Below are 21,746 nucleotides of genomic sequence, written 5' to 3'. Positions count from 1 at the left end.
GAAGAAAAAATATTTTCAAAGAAAGTCACATCTCTAGACTCCATAATAGTACCATTAGAAATTTTAGATACCTCTGAATTAATAACTAAAAATCTATAAGTAGTATTATGTAAAAAATATCCAACAAAATATAATTAATATTTTTTTTTATTTTCCTTTTCTTATTAATAGGGATATTAACCTTTACTAGACACCCCCACACTTTAAGATATTTCAAATTTGGTTCTTTTTCTCCATAGCTCATAAAGATTTTTTTTTTGTTTATAAGGTACTCTTTTAAGAATACGACATGCAAAATATAAAGTTTCACCAAAGTATTTATTTTATTATTTTTGTGTGTTATATTTTCACAGGCTTATATTTTATCAATGAGTTATAAATAAAGAGACAATCAGTCAACATGTAACAACAAAATACTTGCAGTAGTAATCATAACGTTAAACAATAAAAATTAAAAACCAAACAACAAATGTCCTGATTTTAAAGACTTGTGTTCACAGGATAATTTGACCAAGTAAAAGATAGCTTTCTAATCATATAGGAATGAAATTAGAAGTATGCTTTTAGTTTTTCACATAAACTAATTCTAAAAGCATTTTCTCTTCAAAACCACCATTAGTGAAGAAAATATATTGTAAATCTCAAATTATAAGAAAATATTTTTCAACAATTTCTCACTAATGTAAAATTTAAGGAAATGAAATAATATAATAAAACATTTTTAATAAAGCATAATACATTGTGTCTTTATCCATTAATTTTTCAGACTTACTAAAAGGGGAGTCAATCATATTCATGACAGATATTTTGGTAAAATAGAATGCTACTGTAGAAAAGACTATGCAAGAAGAAATTGATAACGATTTTCTCTCTAAGACTGTTGGAAAATAAAACAAAAAATGAAAGAAAATAAATATCCGAAGAAGATGCACAGTCTTGAATTAAATAACAAAATAACCGTAGCAAAATAAATTTAATTGACAACACATAAATAATGCATTATATCATACAATGAGCACAAGGAAAAATTAAATCAAGGGAAAGAATTAAATAGCCTGGGTTGAAGCGCGTAAACGCTATCCTTAGAGAGAAAACGCCCCCACTGCACGGGTAAGAAAATTTGATTGCGCTCCTCTCCCAAGATACGAGAACCCGTTGGTTCCGATCGTGTGCAGCGAAAGGATCCCCGAACCTTATGAACACCAATGCTCTTGCTCTCACAAAAATTAAGTTTTGTATAGGAAAAGAAAGAGATAAATTTTTGGCAGAAAGAAACCAGAGCTCTCATGTCTGTCATTTCTAGAAAAGAGGAAAGAGATATATATAGGCATTTTGCAACAACAAAATATGACCGTTAGAAATATGACCGTTGGAAAACCAACCTACAGTTGTCACAACAAATATAACAAACTAGTTTGACTCATTAAAACAAAATCTCAAGAGAATCTAAAATAAATATTATTTTATAAAATAGAATTAATATATATTTATAAATTTTAAATTAAAACACAAATATTTACCAACAGAATGTTCATTCCTTGCATTCTAAACTCACTATTGTTTCTCCTCCAATTAATGTACTAGATGATGATGAAGATAATTAATTGTGTTATCTTCAACGGGAACTAAAGAGTAGAAAATAATCGTGCATCAACGGTATTTGTGTGTTATTTTTCTTTTGTTATTACTAGTGTATGTTCATATAAATATTGGATTTATTAATTGCCAGGTCATAACAATTTGTGTGTGCTAACCGGATTTGGAAAAGATCAGAAAAAGGGAGGGCATTTTATAGAACAATAAGGAATTGTCGTGTTTATTTGGGAGTCGCAAGGAATGAAACCAACCAAGACATATGTTAAAAAAAAGTTTAAGAATATTGTTTCTTGATACTTTATACTTCCAAGTATTTTTGGACTTTTGCTTCTGACGTTTTATGTGTTTTTAACAAATATTGGAACAAAATGGATTTGAATGCATGCCTGGGCGGTTTATTATTTCGGTTTGTATAAACTTTTTAATTGGAAAAAAAAAACGCTTCATTGGTTTATATTGAGGGATGCTTTAAAAAATTTAATATTATACTTTGTAAAAGTATTTAAGAATATTTGTCCTATATTATTTAATACTAAGAATTGGAAACGTGATTAGGAATTTATTTTCAATAATAAAAAAATTAAAAAAATTTGTCAATATACATTTTATACAAACCTAAAAAAAGCTCAAAAACTCACTCTCTGCATGCACGGGTCTATGCTCTAAAAGACATGGCGTATAGAGGAATGATATTAATAAGGCTTTGTATAGAGGACATGTATATAGATATGAAAAAAAAAAAAACTTAATTATAATGGTAATAAAAAAAGTATACTTTGATGCAGACATCCTATCCTATATCTTATAATGTCAAAAACTATAGTCAATTCAATATCACAATTTTGAAAAGATTAAATTAATTTGTTTACGTTATTACAATAAAATGGTAATTTATACTTTATGGGGGATAATTTGACAAGGAAATGCATTAATATCTACCCAAAAAAAAAAAAAACATGACACTATGTTAGTTATTTTACATCTGTGTAGGCTGAAAACATTCAATGGTAATCATTTTTTCATTAAGAATGTTGGGTAGTGTAATTTAATCAAATTTGTGACGCATTTATTTGATTATGGTGCGACTAATTCTTAGGTCAAATAGGGGTTATGAATGCATATCAAGAAACCAAGCTACGGTTGGATCTAAAACTGAAAGAGTGTTGCGATTTTAAAGATCAGTTTCTATATTAAGATTTTGTCTCCAATCTTTTTAGACAACAATATGGGTCTTGATCAAATGCATCATCTTACTTTATCAAAATATCATCATCTTAGCGTTTTTAATTTACATAAAAAAATAAAATATTATTCTATAAAAATATAAATTATACTCTTATAATTTCTTGTCCGGTTCATCGCACGGGTTCAGTATCTAGTATACTGCTAGTGAAATTGAAAAATGAACAACAAGAATTAATGCTGACGAAAAATTAATAAAAGATACAAATCATTAAAAATACAAAAGGACTGGATGAAATAAATTATAAAACATTTGTTTTACGGTTTTAAGTTATTACACACCCGAATTTTTTTCCATTTATGGAATTGTTATCCCTAGAAATATATTATAGGAATATCATCTTTGGGTATTTTTAATATATATATATATGCGCGCGCGGGCGTTTGGTTGCATTTTAATATTTCTGAAAATAATTTTTTAAAATTTGAAACAATTGAAATATAAATAGAAATAGAAGTACATGTATATCAGACAATAACTTTTTCATATTTCCATGCGAATATGATGGGAGAAAAACATGTTATAAAAGAAAATTCTAACCTTCTCAGCCTGCAATCAATAATACCGGAAATACTTTTAAAAACTTCTAACAGAAAAGAACATATGAATAAAAAAAACTAAGATCTTGTGGTCAATATCCGTATCTTAAACAAAAAGAAACAGTTTCTTTTTTTAACTCTCGATCATCATGAAAAAGTATCTTGATTAATATAAAATTGGATTGGGAGATAAATAAAACCAGATTAATAAATAATTTTTGTTATTCCTAATTCACTTTTGATGAACATATTTAAAAATAAAAATAAGCAACGCAAATTTGATAATATTATAATATACAATATGATTGAAACTATAATTTTTATATTCCAAAAACAATATATAGTTTTTAGTTACACAATAAATAAATTAATAAATATAGTGCAACATATAGTTTTTCGTTACACAATATATATATATATATATAATGCATTCCACCCGTTACGAAAACTAATGGTTTATTTGGATTAATAGTGCAATAGAGAAATGTAAAACAAATAAAGTGGAAAATCATATTTTGGATGGATAGAAATAAGAGCAAAATAAATGAGAAATTTCTCTCTATTTATTTAAATGAGTGAAAAATAGTATAAATAAATAAGTTATATGACTTTATTTTTATTAATTAAAAAATTATCAAATTATTATTTTCTTAACATAAAATGTAATTATTATTTTTGTATAAAAAATATTTTCATATAAATTATAAGTTGTAAATAATTCATAGACATGTCATAAACAAGTGCTTATGTCATAAATAAATAAGCTCAAATAAATCGTAAGTAAACTATTCCAAGTGCATGTTATTATCTCAAGTATATTTTCTTTCTATTCAAATATAAGTAAAAAAAAAGTCTGTTTGATAGATTTAAACATATGCAAATTTCAACTAATATAATCCTATTTAATGTTATCATTACAAAAAATATTCTTAAATTATTTCAAATGTAAGCATGGTCTCTAATAAATATGACTAAGTGTAGTTTACAAAATATAATTATTTTTATATGAAATCAAGAAAATCAAATAAAGTTAACCAATATCCTTAAACAATGTGAAATTAGGTATGTTTACTTATATTTAAGTTGAGTGGAGTAGTTAAGGAAAAATATTAGAAAAAGATAGATATATTATCTTGTAATAGAAATAAAACTGTTGTATTTTTCGTAGTTATGATTCAAAGAAAACAGGTAAAAGTAAAAATTTTACAATCATTTTACATACTTTTTTTTTTTGACCTTTTTCTATCAACTTTTTCGTTTTAAATAGTCATGTTTGAATACTAAGTTCCTTAAAAATTCTGATGGGCCTTTACAGTCGTATCATTTAATTGCAATAAATTAAAGAACGTTGATGCAGATAATAAGTTAGAGCACATGTTGATACGATTTTGTCTACAAGTGATTTTCATGTCATCCCTGCAGTGCACGGACTTGCATTGAGTCTGAAATCGTTTCTAAATCAATTAAAATGTTAAGAATCAAAGTGTAGAGAGTTCACCACTTTCTTCTTGAATCTCTTTGTGAAAGGTTAACATGATGTTCGAACAAGTGGCAATTTAGTGAAACCAAAGAACAATAACGTAAGAACGGTATAGATAAATTGGTAACAGCCAAAAAAAATAGCCATTTACCTTTGACTGAGATGGAGTGATCGAATAACATTTTATTCGCGGAAAAATAGTGCATGTAAACTCCCTCTCATCACATATCATTTTCACTAATTTTTTAATCTCCAACGAACAAATAGTTTCTTGTTTACAGAAAGGGTCATAATAAGCTTTCAAACTTGCAACCCTGCTTTTTGTTGCCTTCCATTTCAAGTTTTCAAACGTTAGGTACAAGTTTCAACATCCTTCACCTTTTTTCCATTCTCAATCACATTCACACCTTCTACACTGATTTTTTACCTTACTCCTCTCGCTTTAAGTTGAATTATTAATCCACATATATATTATCATTATAAATATTTTTCTCTAATGTACCTTAGTATCTCCCACCTTTATATTTGTTGGGATTCATTAGCATTTGAAGACTTCATCTATGCATTAGATCCCCAGATCGAAGTCAGATCAAAGGCAAATTTTGTTACTGAAACTGCTTTCATAAGAGATGAACTTCTTCATGGCAACCAAGTTTATCTGAATTTTAATCTTTCAAGAACCTTTCTTTACATCCACATACAACCACTTCAATGAGAACATCCAAATTTCCATGTAGGGGATTGGATTATCGTCTATTCCTTCTGATTTTTGCTGTATGTTTGGTGTTGTATGGAACAGTTTCAAGATTGAATGCTCCAAATGTTTCTTATGCCACAATATCTAAGTTACGGCACTTCAATCCTAAGCATGTTATATCAAAAGGAAAAGGGTACCCTCCTGTGCTTGCATATTGGATACTTGGCAGCAAAGGAGAGAGTAAGAAGATGTTGAGGCTGCTGAAGGCTTTATACCATCCAAGAAATCAGTACCTACTTCAGCTTGATGATCGTTCCTCTGAGTCTGAAAGAATGGATTTAGCTATTTCAGTTAAATCCATTAAGGTGTTTGAGGAATATGGAAACGTGAATGTCATTGGGAAAAGTTATGCCATCAATAGGATGGGATCTTCTGCTCTTTCTGCTCCTCTGCATGCTGCTGCTTTGCTTCTTAAACTAAACCCAGATTGGGACTGGTTCATCACCTTAAGTGCTTCAGATTATCCTCTCATGACTCAGGATGGTAAGTGTCTTTGATGTAAATGTTTTATGTGCTATAAACTTGCGTTCTGAAGTTTTCTTTCTATTAATGGTACGCATCATGAGTTGAGTTCCAAATTGAGGTCAATTTGAAATGTTAGATGACTCTGAATTCAATAACTCCAACCAAGTAAAAAATAGCTGATTGCTAGAAATATTAGAATTGCCCTCTTCCAAGTTTGTGTAGTTATGTTGAGATCTAGAAAAATTGAATTGTATCAAAGATGCTACAATGGCTTAACATATGCAATTGCTCATGATCTTCTTCTTAAAACCTACACAGTACTTACTACTTAGTGTTTCATAAATTGTGATAACCAACGCCTAAAACACTAATTTTAGAGCCTAGGTTCTCTATCAATGTGCCTTCAATGGGATAACAATTCAACCGTGTTTTATTTATTTCTGTGCAGATATCCTTCATGCTTTCACATTTTTGCCAAGATATGTCAACTTCATTCATTACACTAACAAGACAGTTCGGAACGAGTAAGTAATCCGCAAATTAAAGTCTGGCTTATTTCCTTATCTAAATGCATATTATAAAGTTTTAATTAAATAATCATAGTGGTAAGTGATAACTATAGCTGTTAAAATAATTAATTAGTTACCTTTATTTGTCATGTTTGAGTAGAGAGCCCTATGTTACCTATCTGCAACAGAGAAATCATCTAAACAGGTTTATAAAATGGTGGATGACCTGATGCAGGCAACGAGACATTAATCAAATTGTGGTAGACCAAAGTTTACACTATGAAAAGAATAGTCCACTTTTCTTTGCTGTGGAGTCCCGAGATACCCCAGATGCTTTTAAGCTATTTCGAGGTCAGTTTACTTTCAAACTTCAGGCCTTGGTTTTCTAATACATGAAAGCATGAAACAAAATTGATCATTGAAGTTTAAGAATAAAATTCACCATTTTTAGTTATTAGTTTCTCTTGTCCTTTAATTACTAGGTTCACCCTGGATGATTCTTACAAGATCCTTTATGGAGTACTGTGTTAGAGGATGGGACAATTTACCAAGAAAACTTCTAATGTTCTTCAGCAATGTGGCTTATCCTCTGGAATCATATTTCCACACAGTGCTGTGTAACTCCCACGAGTTCCAGAATACCACTGTGGACAATAATCTAATGTACAGTCTTTGGGACACTGATCCATCTGAATCCCAATTACTTGACATGTCACACTATGATACAATGCTGGAAACTGGGGCTGCATTTGCACACCCATTTGGCGAAGATGATGTGGTTCTGGAGAAAATTGATGATTTGATTCTTAACCGATCATCTAGTGGGTTGGTTCAAGGAGAGTGGTGTTCAAACTCAGAAATAAACAAGACAACAAAGGTTTCAGAAGCTGAGGAAGAGTTCTGCTCGCAATCTGGCAATATTGATGCTGTAAAACCAGGGCCATTTGGCATCAAGCTTAAAACTCTACTAGCTGATATTGAGAACACAAGGAAATTCAGAACTAGCCAGTGCAAATCCTTTGAAAGTTGGTGACAAAATAGGATTTTGCCAAAACCACTTTGAAAATGGATCCTTTTTTATCCATGCTAACTGAATGAGACTGTCTTTATGAGATTGCGCATTGCTGTTATTTAGGCCTGGAAGTTTGGAACAGAAGATTCAAGATTGTGTTTGCTCAAAGCTGAGTTTTGTTTCCATTTCTCTACACTCACAGCACAATTCTTTTTGTTCCTTTTGGTACTTTTTTCCATGAAAAATTTTAGGATTGGTTTGGCTAAAAACTTACTACTAAAGATAACATTTAAGCTGGGACATTTGTAGTTTATCTGTTCATACTTACAGTTGAAGCAATCAAGCTCCTAGAGTTGCATATGAATTGTATAAATCACATACTATATCTTTCTATTCTATTTAAATAAGAAAATATCCATGGACACCAAACTCTACTTAAAACTTGATACTTAAAAGGGAAAGAGATAAAAGAAAGATAGATGTAAATATAATAGGTAATATGATTGTGATTGGAAAGATATTAAAAAATAGTAATAGAATAAATAATATGTTAAACTGTCCATATATCACCAATTGTTTAAATAACTAACTTAAATCAACATATAATCTCAATCATTCCACGTCATGCTCAAAATAAAGCAGAAATTGAAACATAAAACTTGTACGATTTAGAATTTTTCTTTTTTTTCAGTTATGCCCAGTTGCCTACTTTTAGGGAATCTAATCTGCCTCCCCATCCCAAACCCATTTATTGTCCATTTAATTTCCCATAATTAATTATCTCAATAAAATATTAATATTTTTTTATAAAAAATAAGTAATTTATCAATATCAATAAAAATAATTAAATTAATTATTAATATCATAAATTTAAATTTTATTCCAAAAATATTTGTAAAATTAAATAGTTTAAGTACTTAATGGCATTACTTGTAGTAATTTTTTCTTACAAATGACCATGAATTTTGTTTCTAATAAGTTTATGAATGTATTCACTTGCATGAAAAGTGATTACGTGTCCCGTTAATAGGTTCTCCAATAAAATAAATTAAGGATATAAAAATATTCTTTTTAAAACATCACGACCCATATGATATCACGCGCAATAATTTTATATTTTTCATAAAGATATTATGCTTGACACTTTGATCTTTCAAGCCAAAAAAAAAAAAAAAAAGTAAAGGCATGTTTGATGTACACCATTTCAAAGATTGATTGGTTTGATGGAAACCACAATACAATAATTATGGATGCGTTTAAGTTAAAAGTTAGTCTTGTATAATTTAACATTTTATCTCTTGACTCTTGTAATGATTTTGGACAACTAAGGGACCTGGTTACTACTTACAGAATAGTAGGATATTTTAAGTTTCATAAAGACCTCTCTTCGATTATGATTTAAGCCACTACAAACGGCTTTAAATAACACGGAAAGTTCATGGCCATTAGTTAATGAATACTTTAAGGAAATCAAATTACGGTTAAGAATGAGCCATGGCAACAAAACTAATGCTATGAATTTTAAATTAAAAGTAAATGAAACATGTGGTTTAAACATAATGAAATCCCAATTGGGACAGAAAGAATCTAAAAACGCAAAAACCGAACTATCCCGCTCTCTGTCTTTCTCTTCGTAGGATTCTAGCAATAACTTTAAACAGCAACCACAATGAAGAGCTTTGCTATTCATTGACCCTGACCCATCTCATGTATCACTTTTGAGAAGCACATTTAGACCTCACATCTATCTCTATTATATCTATACTTGATTATGAGTGACTCAACAGAACACCATCCTTTTTGTGGTAGCTCAACCTCTTTATTTAACCGCTTGTTTTTTGCACACAGGTTGTTGACGTCCATTATTACTTGGCAGAAATTGTGGGTTCCAAGTTGGGACCAAAAGCAATAACGTACCAGACGTGTGGTTTTAAATTTGGTACTCCCACTTAGTATCTAACTATCTATTTGATAGAACATCAATTCAATTATGGTTGTTGCCTGTTCAAAACCAAATGAATAACCTCAACAAAACCAAAGATCAAATTTGTTCGCAGAATTCAGATATCGGTTTTTCGATAATAAGTGGCACCTACCAATGCCCCTTTTTATTTACTAGCCAGAGAAGACGTGCAGGCATCAGAGACATGAATGATTTGTATGGATTAATTTTGTTTAAGCCTGATGAAACAAAAATCAGAAGACAACACAGTAATGATTGATGAATAGCACATTTAGATTAGATGCAACATCATGACCTCGTGTCGCGCATTTTGTGGTTCATTTTTCTTAGGCCACATATTTTGGTGAGTTTTTGCATGTTTGAATTAAAAGTTTGAAGAGCCATAAAATACTTTTACTATCAAATTAACAATTTTTTTTTCTTTATTTCGATTTTTGGAATTATCATTGAAATCCACAAATGAAATTTCCACACATTAAGAAAAACATAGTAACCTTTATTCTGTAAAACAAGAAAAGCAACTACAGCTAAAATTAAAATTGTAAAACGATAATAGGGAAAAGTTAAATTGGTTGCCAGTGATTCCAGTTGCACAATCCCCCCCCCCCCCCCAAAAAAACTACTGGTAGACATTTATCCATCATGGCGAGTTGGTAACAATTTGAACTCTTCCACATTGGCTTTCATGTCAAACCGTCGAAATTTTTTCATTTGCTTCTTTTATTAATCAACAATATATGAAAAAGAAAATTTATAGTCGTGTACTTTGTAATTTCTTAAGAATAAATAAAAAATGTTAATCAATTTTGAAAAACTATCTGGGACCGAAATTTCAGGCATAACATAAAAAATATATATATACTTAAAAAAAACGATTATAATGGAGCTACAACTGCAAATTTAAAACCTAATATGAAGATCAGTAATGTTTTATGAGTAAAAAAAACGCATTGGCTTCGGTTGGGTCATTAGACACATTACGAATTACTACTAAAACCTTGTCTATTAAGCACATTTAGAATGAGTTGCTTGGCTGGCTAGTTTTTCATTTATATTCGAATTTGTTGATCCAATTGCTACACATTAATCAACAACCATTCGTAGATACAAAAAGAAAAGAAAAGCAAAGGAAACTAAACTCAAATTGAAATCCACACATTTGGATTACACATACATTACAATGCATTGCTATAGCTATCATCAGCTAGGACTCGCCCCATCCTTCCTGCATTTCGCGGCGGTGCGTGAAGACACGTGCCAGGTTGGCATGTGCGCCCAGAATCAGCTTTGCTGGCACTCCAGATATTGCTTCCAACCTCGCCAGATTCTGACACGTGGCGAGGCCTCTGTCCCCACAAAATCTCAGCCCCAACCAAAACGACGTCGCAGCAGCCACCCTGAACGGAAGCGACCTCCACTTTCCGAGGCACACACTCAGAGCGTTCGACGCCACGCGATTTCCGTTCACCCCTAACCCTAACCCTATCTCTCTGCTCCATTTCTCAAACACCTCCGCCACCGATCCGCCATTTCTCCGCCGCTTCTTCGCCGCCGGAGATGCGTCGTCGGTCACGGAGGAACTCGAGAAACTCCTCCTCCTCCTCCTCCTCTTCTTCTCCGCCTTAATCTGATTCGTAGAGCAAGACTCGGAACTGGAGACGCAGGTAGAAGAGGAAGGGAGAGAATCGGAGTCGGCGGAAGGAATCTCCAGGGAGCAAGAGGTGCAGGTGGAGGAGAGGTGGCGGGATATAGCACCGGAGATGTGAATTGCGGCGAAACGGTTGCATTTGGAGCAGAGGAGGCGGCGGAGGTGGCGAGCTACGAGGAAGTTGGCGGCGTGGACGGCGGCGTCGCAGTGGAAGCAGAGAAATGCGGAATCGGAGGGACAATAGAGAGAAGCTAGTTGATGACAAAGCTCGCAAGTCTTGGGCTTCATCTTAATAAGTCTCTGAGGTAGAGAGAGTGGAGTATGCTGTGACCAAATGTGTTTGATATTCTACTCTGGTATTAATACTACCACTCAACCCCATCATATCATATTTTAAATACTATGCCTTTTGCTTTTCAATGCTTTTTTGTGGCTACCAATGCGAGTGAGCTCCTCAACTAACCGCCAGATATCATATACTTGCTTTATACATACATACTAATATTTATGCCTGCCGTTACTTTTATATATTTTCTCTGTGCATCATTACACCCGTTATTTTAGTATCCATTAAGTTTAATTGGATATTCACTATTTTTATTTTTAATTTAAATATTCACTATTTACTTGAATAAGAATGATTTAGTAAAAACAAAAAGTATGGATGATTTAAACAAACTAATTAGAAAATAATAAATAAAATTTCTTTTATATTTATCTCTTCTCTCTCAACCAAATACATCCTTAATTTTGAGTTAATAAACTCAATAATTCGACTTATTTTATGTGATGCCTTTAATTTTTAATCATATATATATATATATATATATATATATATATATATATATATATATATATATATAAATGTTTATATGCCAAATATAAAAGACAATGTATGAGGCTACGAGCAATCTTCGTTTCCTGCACTAATAGTTTTTACTCTTGCTCAATGGTTGGGGGGCAAAAGACCCCCAAAGCAACAAAAACATTCTTAGCATCTTATTTTATACAGTAACTAAAATATTTGTTAACATTAACAATTTTGGTACAATTTAATACCACTTTTTTTCCTGTTTGAGTCTTATAGATAATTAGATATGTAATGATATATTAAAATATTGCTCAACAATAATATAGTTGTATTAAGTAGAGCATTTTCTCTATGGGAATCACTGATATTTCTTCAAACAAATTTTTATCTTAAAAATGTTTTATGTTAAATGGTTATACAGTAAAAATTGTAAATTAGATATAAATTAAAACGTGTAAAAAGGACAAATTGAGTAACAAAACTTAGATATTAATAAAAATAAAATTTTCATTGCTAGTTTTTTAAAAAAATAATGAGATGCTCTTTAGTCTTTTTTTCATAGAAGTACTAGAATGGACCTCTTCTCTTCGTTTACAACAACATAAAGTCATAAATTGATTGGAATTACCAAAGATGTGATATTAAGCGACTAAACAATGACTTATCTGGTTTTCGTTTGATACTTTCTGTTTCTCGTGTCTTTTTCCCTTGGCATTCAAATCCTCGTCTCTCTCGAACTATTTTCTTATAGCTAGAAAGCATCAACCCTATGTTTTGAATGCCTTTTTTTTTTTTTCTTTTATTCTGGTAACATTAAATATTTTCATAATTTCAAGTTTGCCAAATCACCATTTTTATCGGGTATTTATTTTTCTTCGGCTAGGTGGCATATCTTTTGTTAAATAATTTATGGCAGCCATAATTTTTAATAAATGAAGGAATAGATTTAAAGTTACCACTTAACCTAAATTAATTATCTATATAATTTTAGTGGCCTATAAAGACCGTAATCAACGTTTCGGTAAAAACGAAAATAGAAGTGGTTGTGATGTAAATAAAGATGGAGATGGAGGTGGAAAATATCTATACCACGAGTCTAATACATCAAGGATTGTGCTCCACGTGGCACCATTCACTTTCCCGTCCTCGTTTCAGCCACGTCATCAATCAAGATCAACAGTGCTTACGTCACTCTATTTTAGAATTTTAGAATAGAGAATTATTAAAGTCGTACTAATTATAGAAATTTGCTTGGCTTAGGTGACTGCTTGGAGTGCTTGATTTGATTTTGAGGGTTTTTGTTTTTCATTTTTATAGGAAAAAATAAGAGTAAAAATAAGTTTATTTAATATTTTAAAAACAAGTTGAAAACTAAAAATAACACATCAATATTTTCAATTTTTTTAAAAAAGTAAAAACATTATAACACCTTAAAGTATTTTTTTAAAACATATTTTAAAAATTTTAAAATATTTTTTTATTCAAAAAAAAAAACACTCAAATCAAACAAACTAACTGCAACCTTAAGTTTTTTGTACCGTCCGTGATTTGGAAATTTTAAAATAAAACTAAACTGAGATAAGTACCAAGCAGGGACGGATTTACATTATTAGTTGGGGAGACATGCCCCCTAATTTTTTATAATTTTCAATATAAATAATAATATATAATCTATTAATATTAGAATATTTATTTTGTATTTTGAAAAAAAAATATTTAATGTTATTGTTGCGAGGATAACTCATTCTTTCACATTTTTAAATGAATATTCTATATTCCCTTTATAGTTTTAGAGAGATAATTATATTCTTTTATCTTTTAGATAAAATATTCAAATATTATTTTTCAATTATATTTGCTTTATATCATATTTTATTTTAAAGGCTATAAATGATCATATTTACAAGACTTTATTAGTCGTCCATTAATATTATATGATTTTAATATAAATAATTTGAAAATTAAATATTATTTATTAACCTTTGTCAAAATAGTAAGCTTAATTACAAAATTATATAATGAATAGGTACTAATGAATGGAGTAATCAAACAAAGTTTAGAAAAACTTTTAATATATTTTATATTTTAATGTATTATATATTTTTAGGATTTTTTTGGTGAATATATAATTTCAAGATATAAAAAATATAGAATACATCAATGTTAAATAGGCACTACTTAAAATTTTTAATGATGTTAAATTTTATCAATCCAAAATTTCGGTTGAAATTTATTTTAATGTATTATATATTTTTAAGATATAAAAATGTTAAATATAATATATATGTACGTGTGTATAAATGTTAATTTATTTGAAAATGTATGCACAGCATAATACAATCAATATCACCTAAATCAGCAATTAAAATATACGAATTCACTTTAGAAAAAAATATAAAATAATGTAAATGAAGCAAGACTTATTTCTAAAATAATTACATTTATTTTTCTAAAATCGTGCATATATATCATTATATGTCAAAGTATAAAGGTACTACTATTATGAAATTATACAAGAGCACGTATTCCTTTGTATAAATTGAACTTGAAGGTTGAATGGAAGATGAAATTGAAAAGAGTGGTTGCGTAAGAATAGGATGCATAAAAAGTAAAAAGAAGTAAGAGTGCATCACCGTTCAATATTAAAAAATCATAGATGAAGTGGCAAGGTGCATAATAAGCGAGCTATGTCAACCACAAAATTGGAATGGAGTGCTAATAACCACGCACCAAACAAAAGTAATGTTCCTCTTCCCATTCTCGTGATTGTATTGTACCTAGTATATTCATACATCATGGATCTACTCATATAATTGGGGGCCATGAATTTTTTTTTTATCTATATATATATATAAGATATTATATTTAGTAAGAATTTGATTATGAAAAATAATAACATTTAAACATTATTTTTTCAAACAAACATTGTATTACTTTTTTTTATAGTTTTTATTGTGAAGATAATTGATAGTTTTTTTTTACACTTTTTTATATTTTTATTGTGAAGATAATTTTATTTTAAATTTTTAGATAAGATATTTAATTATATTTGATTTTTATTTTTAGTAGTTTTTTAAATTCATTGTTGTGATTTTAAAGTCTATAAATAATTGCATTTGAAATCAAATGGTTTTATTAGTTTTTTCTTTATATTGATTTGATTATAAGTTGGTTTAAAAATTGAAAGTTATTTATTATCCATCGCCAATGAGGGCAATTTTATGAACACTGTATAAGTGATTGACATTTTGAACTTTAAAGTGTGAGAATATTGTTTTAGAAAGAATTATCCATCAGTGAAAAAAGTAATATTAAGATATTCACATTTATTCCCGTGAAGAAAGTGAGACTTTATATTCTATACCTAACTATTTATGTCAACCTGCATTGTGGTGTTAGATTTTAGTTATAACTTTTCAAATATTATTAACAAATGTTGCATTGCATGAGTAATTTTTAATTTAAGTAGGAAAATTATAAATGAGTTATATATGAAGTTAGATTTTCAAAAGAATGAGAGAAATTTTATCAATTGTTTTATTTTTAGGTTTTAAAACTTTCCAACTGTCAAATTTAAACATTTTATTAATACTAATCAATTGAACTCAAATATAAATAAAATAAAATATCACCACATTATGTTGAAGAATGAGACAACGACTCCTGGACAAAAATATAAGTCTTTAAAATTTGACTTAATAAAGTTTAATAATAAATTACATTAAAAAATTATTTATTTATATAATAATTATTTTAAAAATTATAAGTAAGGTGTGACATTAAAATAAAAATATCATATAAGAAGGGGTAGCAGTGGGGATGCTTGATTAATATAATATAAAGATATGGTGCTATTACTATGTACAGGCAATGACCTCATCTTTCGTTGCACTTGCAGCAAACAACGGCCACAAACACAAATCATGTTTTTCTTGTTCTCCTTTCGCAATCACCTTGGCCTTAAAAAATGAAAAATAAAATAATTATTGTGACAGAGAATGAATTTACCTTTATTTTTGTACGGGACAGATAAGAAATTACCTTGGGGAAGAAATGAATGAATATGATACACTATTTTTCGGTACATTGAATTATATATGTGTTTTAAAGGAGCATGTCCTGGTGTGGCCAAAATTGAGATAGTAATGATTTAGTTTGAAAACCATGGTTAATTACCATGTGCCAAGTGGATTGGCACTTTACACTTCTGAGGCTATTCTAGCAGGGGACTACTGTACATTATGATATTTTGGTATGGGACTACACTCATTTGTGGTCCTAACTCATCAATAAAAATGATTTGTTGAAACCCATGATGGGTGATTTTGAATTCTCCAGTCCACATGCATTGCACACATTAGCTTCTTACAATAAATGTTCAATCTTAATTGATTTTTTTTTTTATAGATCGCAAACATTTTTTTTATTAAAGATAATCTTGTTTGAGTTAGAAAAAATTATGATAAAAAGTACAATTTTTTCTCAAAATATTTAATGCAGTTATATATTCATGATTTAAACTTGAAATATTTGATTAAGTCGAAATAATCTTATTTTAGTTGATTTATATAATAAGTGATCTAATCTTAATTGTGATTAATTTGTGGGGAAAAAATATTTAATCCCTTTAAACTTTACCCCTTTATAAATAAATACGTTAAACTTTGATTTTTTCCTAATTGGTCCTTAAACTCTATCTCATTTGCAAAAAGACAAACTTTAATTTTGTTTAAATTGATCATTAAACTTTATCACTTTTGTAAATAAATACATTGATTTCAATTTGACTATCTTTCAAATGTTCCCTTTTATATATAGTTTTCTAAATTAGGGTTAAACTACAAAAAAGAAGAAATTCCAATGGTATTTTATTATAAATCCTAGTCGTTTATTAGTTTCACTTTTATAAATCACATTTCCTAAATATTAAAACATAATAAATTTTATAATTTAAAAATTAAATAAATATTTTTTGGTTATTTTTTTTATCATTTTATTTTTCTGAATTCACAATTTCATTATATTTAATATATGAAGAAACGAATTGTAAAAAAAAATGAAAAAAGATTATTGAATGACTGATATCTAAGATAAATAATTTAATTCTAACTTTTAATAAAAATAATCATATGTAAAAATATTAAATTTTAAGAATCAATTAGAATGCAATAAAGTTCAGGGCATATATTTACAAAAATAATAAAGTTTAAAGATTAGTTGAAACAAAAGTAAAACTCAGGGCATCTATTAGTTTATGTTTTTTATATTATTTAAAATATGACATAGAATAAAACATTATGTTTGTTCCATTCTTTACTCGTTTTTTTTCAAATCCTGAATATATTTTGATCAAAAGCTAGAGATTTATCTCTCAAGATATTTATTTATTTAAGGGGTTAACATATTTCAATTTTATCTCTTTATTTTGAATAACACAAAATGTTTTACTTATTTTCTTATGCTTAACCTAACATATACTTGGCTGTGTTTTTAGAGTATTTCAAAAGTTTCATGTCATACATTGCTTGATTTAGTCAATCTCGAAGTATTTATATATCAACAAGTTTTTAAAAGATTAAAATACTTTTGTTGTTTCTAAATATAAAAACAACTATCTTATCGACAACTTTGCCACCAATTTCTTCTTTACATTATCTCGTCCTCCTCCTTCCTCCTTAATTGGATTGCTTAACCGATGTTAAACTAACGTAAGTGAAATTAGATTTAAATATCTTAAATAATATGCTATTAGCTCAAGTCCTATGATAATAAAAAAAAAGCATAATCTAGAGACACTAAAAGTAACAGATCAATTAGGTTTTTTTAATAAAGATTAATTATTAATAAAATTAATAGATATTTCACACATATAAATATAATAAAATATATATATATATTTCTTAATATATTCTTAGGCTATGTAAATTGTGTAATGTTTGTTTTTAATTCCTAAAGAATAAATTATTTCTTTTAGATCTCTTAGCTATGAAAATATATTAGATGTGGTGATCATTCTTCACAAAAAGCAAATTCTTTTTAATTATTCGTTTATGAAAATAAAAATCACCAATAATATATTTTCATCAATAAAAGAACTAAAGGACATTTTGATACAAACATTACCTATTCTTTTAAAAAGATTAAAAAAAACATTTAATTTCAATTAAAAAATTAGAATCTCAGTACGTGTTTGCATCTGAATTAGAAACGCACATATTATCCCATTTCCACGTCCAAAACAATAAAAAATAAAGAGCAGAAATTACTCTTTATAGCTTGAATCTCGATGAATCAATCATTTTGATGTGATTTTATCCAACGGATATGATTCGCTGACTCCATAGCTGCGTGAAAAAACTGACGCAGCGAACCCAATTCGGCATTGTGTACACGTGTCAGTAAATAGCATAGAATTTGGGATGCGGAACACAACAAAAGATGAAGTGAAATGTGTGTCTGATGTGATGTTATCATGTCCAACAACAATAGCAAGAAGCGCCGCCATGCTCCGCCCGCGGCACCCGACGCCGTTTTTCGCATCGTGTGTCCGGCCGCAAAGACGGAGGACGTAGCGACTATCGGCGGCGACGGAGCTAAGATTCTGGTGGAGGACTTGGTCAGCGCGGAGGAGCGCGTGGTTGTTATCGTGGGCGAGGAGTCCGCTGCGCAGGTTGCGTTGGTTAGGGTTTTGGAGAGAACGGTGGATGAAGAAACTAAGAATTCGACAGTGTCGTGTAAATTGGTGGCCCCCAGCTATCAGGTTGGCTGTGTGCTCGGCCGAGGAGGCAAAATCGTCGAAAAGATCCGGCAAGACACTGGGGCCCACATTAGGGTTTTGCCCAAAGACCAACCTCCTCTTCCTCCTCCTCCCGGTGAAGAATTCATTCAGGTTTTCTATTCTAATCTAATCACACTCTACACTACTCTTTCATAAATAAATTGTTGAGGCTGGCTATGGCTTATATATGATATGATTATGATGTATTATGCAGATAACAGGAAACTTTGGCGCAGTGAAGAAAGCGGTTCTATCCGTTTCAGCTTGTTTTTATGATAACAATTCTGGTGCCTTTAAGCCTCTTGATCATCATTCCAGAGGTTGTTATTCTGAAAGTGCTGGACATTCTTCTCATAGGATGTTTTTGGAAGAGGACGTTGTCTTCAAGCTCTTGTGTCACCATGATAAAGTTGGCAGTCTTATTGGCAAAGGTGGTTCTGTAGTGCGGGCTCTCCAGAACGAAACTGGTGCTTCTATCCAAATTGTGGAGGCTGGTCCTGATTCAGACGAGCGTGTCGTTGTCATATCTGCGCGAGAGGCATGTCAACAACTTCTTTTTTGTCTTTGATACATAATGCTCTACCTGCATAGCATAGCTTTTTACTTGAATTGTGTTGTGTGTAAAATTCTACAACTTTGCTTTGGTTGTGCTGACTCTTCTCTATTATGCCTAGGAAAGATTTCTGTTTGTAACTTTGCGTGTATGTTGAGATTATTGTGAGCTGGCTCTCTGGTGTCAAGTTATTCTGGGGATCTTTGTTAGAAATCTAAAATATGATTGTTCTTTTGTTATAATCAAACAGGTAACCTTTGTGTGATTTTTGTGGCTGGGGTTCATCTTCAGATTGTTTACTCTGTGAGTTGCTGTTGAGTTGTTCCAATCATGGTAACTTCTCTGTATTGGTAGTTTTATTTGCAAAACATGCTTGCAGCTTATGGGACCATTGTAGCAGAAAATTATAATATCTGATATACAATTTTCATGATATTTGTCAAGGAAACAAACTAAATTTGATATAATCTTCTGCAGACATCAGAGCAAAAGCATTCTCCTGCACAAGAAGCTGTCATCCGTGTTCATTGTCGACTTACAGAGATTGGATTTGAACCAAGTGCTGCAGTTGTTGCTAAGCTTCTTGTGCGTTCACCACAGGTGGGCTGCCTCTTGGGCAAGGGAGGTCTTGTTATATCTGAAATGCGAAGGGTCACAGGTGCTAGTATTCGCATTTTTTCAAAGGAACAGATTAAATACATTTCTCAAAATGAAGAAGTTGTACAGGTAACTTTCAGTGTATCCTGCGAAAGAGCAAGTTATCCTTTTCATTTTTCATGGGCTTATCCTAACTTTGTATCCTACTATTCAACTCTAGTTTCAATCCTAGGAATATGAATATGTATTATGAATTTTGTAAAATTCTATAATTCAATTTACAATTTTACAATTTGTTTTCACCTCCGTTTCAGATTTTAACTACCTTGGTTGCAGCTATTTATGTTCCCTGTAGGATGTAGGATTTTGTTCACTTGCATAGTTTAGCTACTAAAGAGAAAATAATGACTTTTAATTCGTTTGCCCTATAATCCTGTTTTAAACATGCCTAGATGTGGATTTATGTTTTGGATTTTGATGGTCTTCTGTTCAACAAGTAGGATCTTAACATATTAAATAAAATTGTGTTCTATCGCAGGTTATTGGGAGCTTACAATCTGTACAAGATGCTTTGTTTCACATAACCAGTAGAATTCGGGAAACCATTTTCCCAATAAGGACTCCTCCAAATTTTAGTGCACCACCACATTTGCCACCGTTTCCAGAAATGCCACCTCCTTTATTTAGGCCAAGAAATCACTTGATGTCCTCTGGCCACCCTCCTCCTCCTCAAGTTGGGCACCCTCATGACCATTCAACTGTTCCCCCCATGCCTGTTGACCATCAGCAGCATGCATTTGTACATGGTATGGGACGTGGTCCTCCAAACATGGATCGAGTTCCCTATCCTCGTGGTTATGAAGGACCAAATTCTCCAAGATCATGGAATCCCCTGGTCAGTTTCACTTTTCAGATACAGGGTTTAATGCCTGGGGGATCTTCATATATGGGGTCTAAACATTTTTTATTTTTGGGTGGAGGAGGGGGTAAACACCTCCCCCCAGCCTGTCCTTTTATATTTAAGAATGATGTTTACACTTTAGGTTTTATTTCAGGCAGTTAACAGAGGAAATTCCGGAGGAACAGCTGATACTTCTAGTTTGGCCTCAAGAAATGAGAACCTTGGAGAGTGAGTATAGGAAGTTTTTTTGAAGCGACGGTTATATTTTATATAAGTTGATAGGTGCTTCAAACATTTATAAAACAGGTGTTGTACCAAATGTCTTATGCTGGTATTTGTGTTATTTCCAGGAATGGAAACCCATTGCAGAATCCAAATAACTTGACTATTGAGATCACCATTCCTCATATGTATTTAACTCACGTGTATGGGGAGAACAATAGCAACCTAACTCAGATTCGACAGGTCTTTCTATATTTGAGTTACAATTAATTTCTTATTGTTTGCTAAACATTGTCTTATAGTAGTTTTTTGACCCTTGGGTTTTCCTCAGACGTCTGGTGCAAACGTGGTGGTTCATGATCCAAAACCTGGAGCTACCGAGGGTCTGGTGATTGTGTCTGGAGCACCAGATCAAACTCACGCTGCTCAAAGCCTAATTCAAGCTTTCATTTTATGTGGGCAGACTATAGCTTGAAACTACAGGAACAAGAGGCAATCTAAAAGCTACGCGGCAAATCTTTTAATATATTCGATCATATGATGGATTAAGGATTTATATCAATGTTGTCGTACGATTTTGTGAAGTGCACGTTTAACTAGTGTAATTTATTTGTTGAGAAATGATAGGTGTACTACGAATTTACAACAAATCGTACAACATATGCCACATCA

The 21,746-nt window shown here is 30.7% G+C and overlaps 3 protein-coding genes across 3 annotated transcripts; 2 read left to right on the top strand and 1 right to left on the bottom strand.

The window, feature by feature from the left end:
- The first annotated feature begins 5,334 nt into the window (after nucleotides 1-5,334).
- LOC114418024 (beta-glucuronosyltransferase GlcAT14A-like) lies at nucleotides 5,335-7,961 on the top strand. Its single transcript, XM_028383149.1, has 4 exons — nucleotides 5,335-6,098; nucleotides 6,529-6,604; nucleotides 6,825-6,940; nucleotides 7,072-7,961. The coding sequence occupies exons 1-4, from the start codon at nucleotides 5,570-5,572 to the stop codon at nucleotides 7,620-7,622; spliced, it is 1,272 nt and encodes a 423-aa protein (XP_028238950.1). The 5' UTR covers nucleotides 5,335-5,569; the 3' UTR covers nucleotides 7,623-7,961.
- Nucleotides 7,962-10,548: 2,587 nt separating this feature from the next.
- On the bottom strand, nucleotides 10,549-11,595 carry LOC114418023 (B-box zinc finger protein 32-like). The gene has a single exon (XM_028383148.1). The coding sequence runs from the start codon at nucleotides 11,498-11,500 to the stop codon at nucleotides 10,769-10,771; it is 732 nt and encodes a 243-aa protein (XP_028238949.1). The 5' UTR covers nucleotides 11,501-11,595; the 3' UTR covers nucleotides 10,549-10,768.
- A 6,864-nt stretch (nucleotides 11,596-18,459) lies between these two features.
- Nucleotides 18,460-21,746, top strand: LOC114418022 (RNA-binding KH domain-containing protein RCF3-like). The gene is made up of 7 exons (XM_028383147.1): nucleotides 18,460-18,912; nucleotides 19,016-19,339; nucleotides 19,832-20,080; nucleotides 20,490-20,846; nucleotides 21,007-21,080; nucleotides 21,203-21,317; nucleotides 21,406-21,746. Exons 1-7 carry the CDS (start codon nucleotides 18,496-18,498, stop codon nucleotides 21,547-21,549), a joined length of 1,680 nt encoding a protein of 559 aa, XP_028238948.1. The 5' UTR covers nucleotides 18,460-18,495; the 3' UTR covers nucleotides 21,550-21,746.

This window comes from Glycine soja, chromosome 7, assembly GCF_004193775.1.
Source record: "Glycine soja cultivar W05 chromosome 7, ASM419377v2, whole genome shotgun sequence".
In the NCBI taxonomy this organism is placed as follows: Eukaryota; Viridiplantae; Streptophyta; class Magnoliopsida; order Fabales; family Fabaceae; genus Glycine; species Glycine soja.
This window is presented reverse-complemented; position numbering and strand designations above follow the sequence as displayed.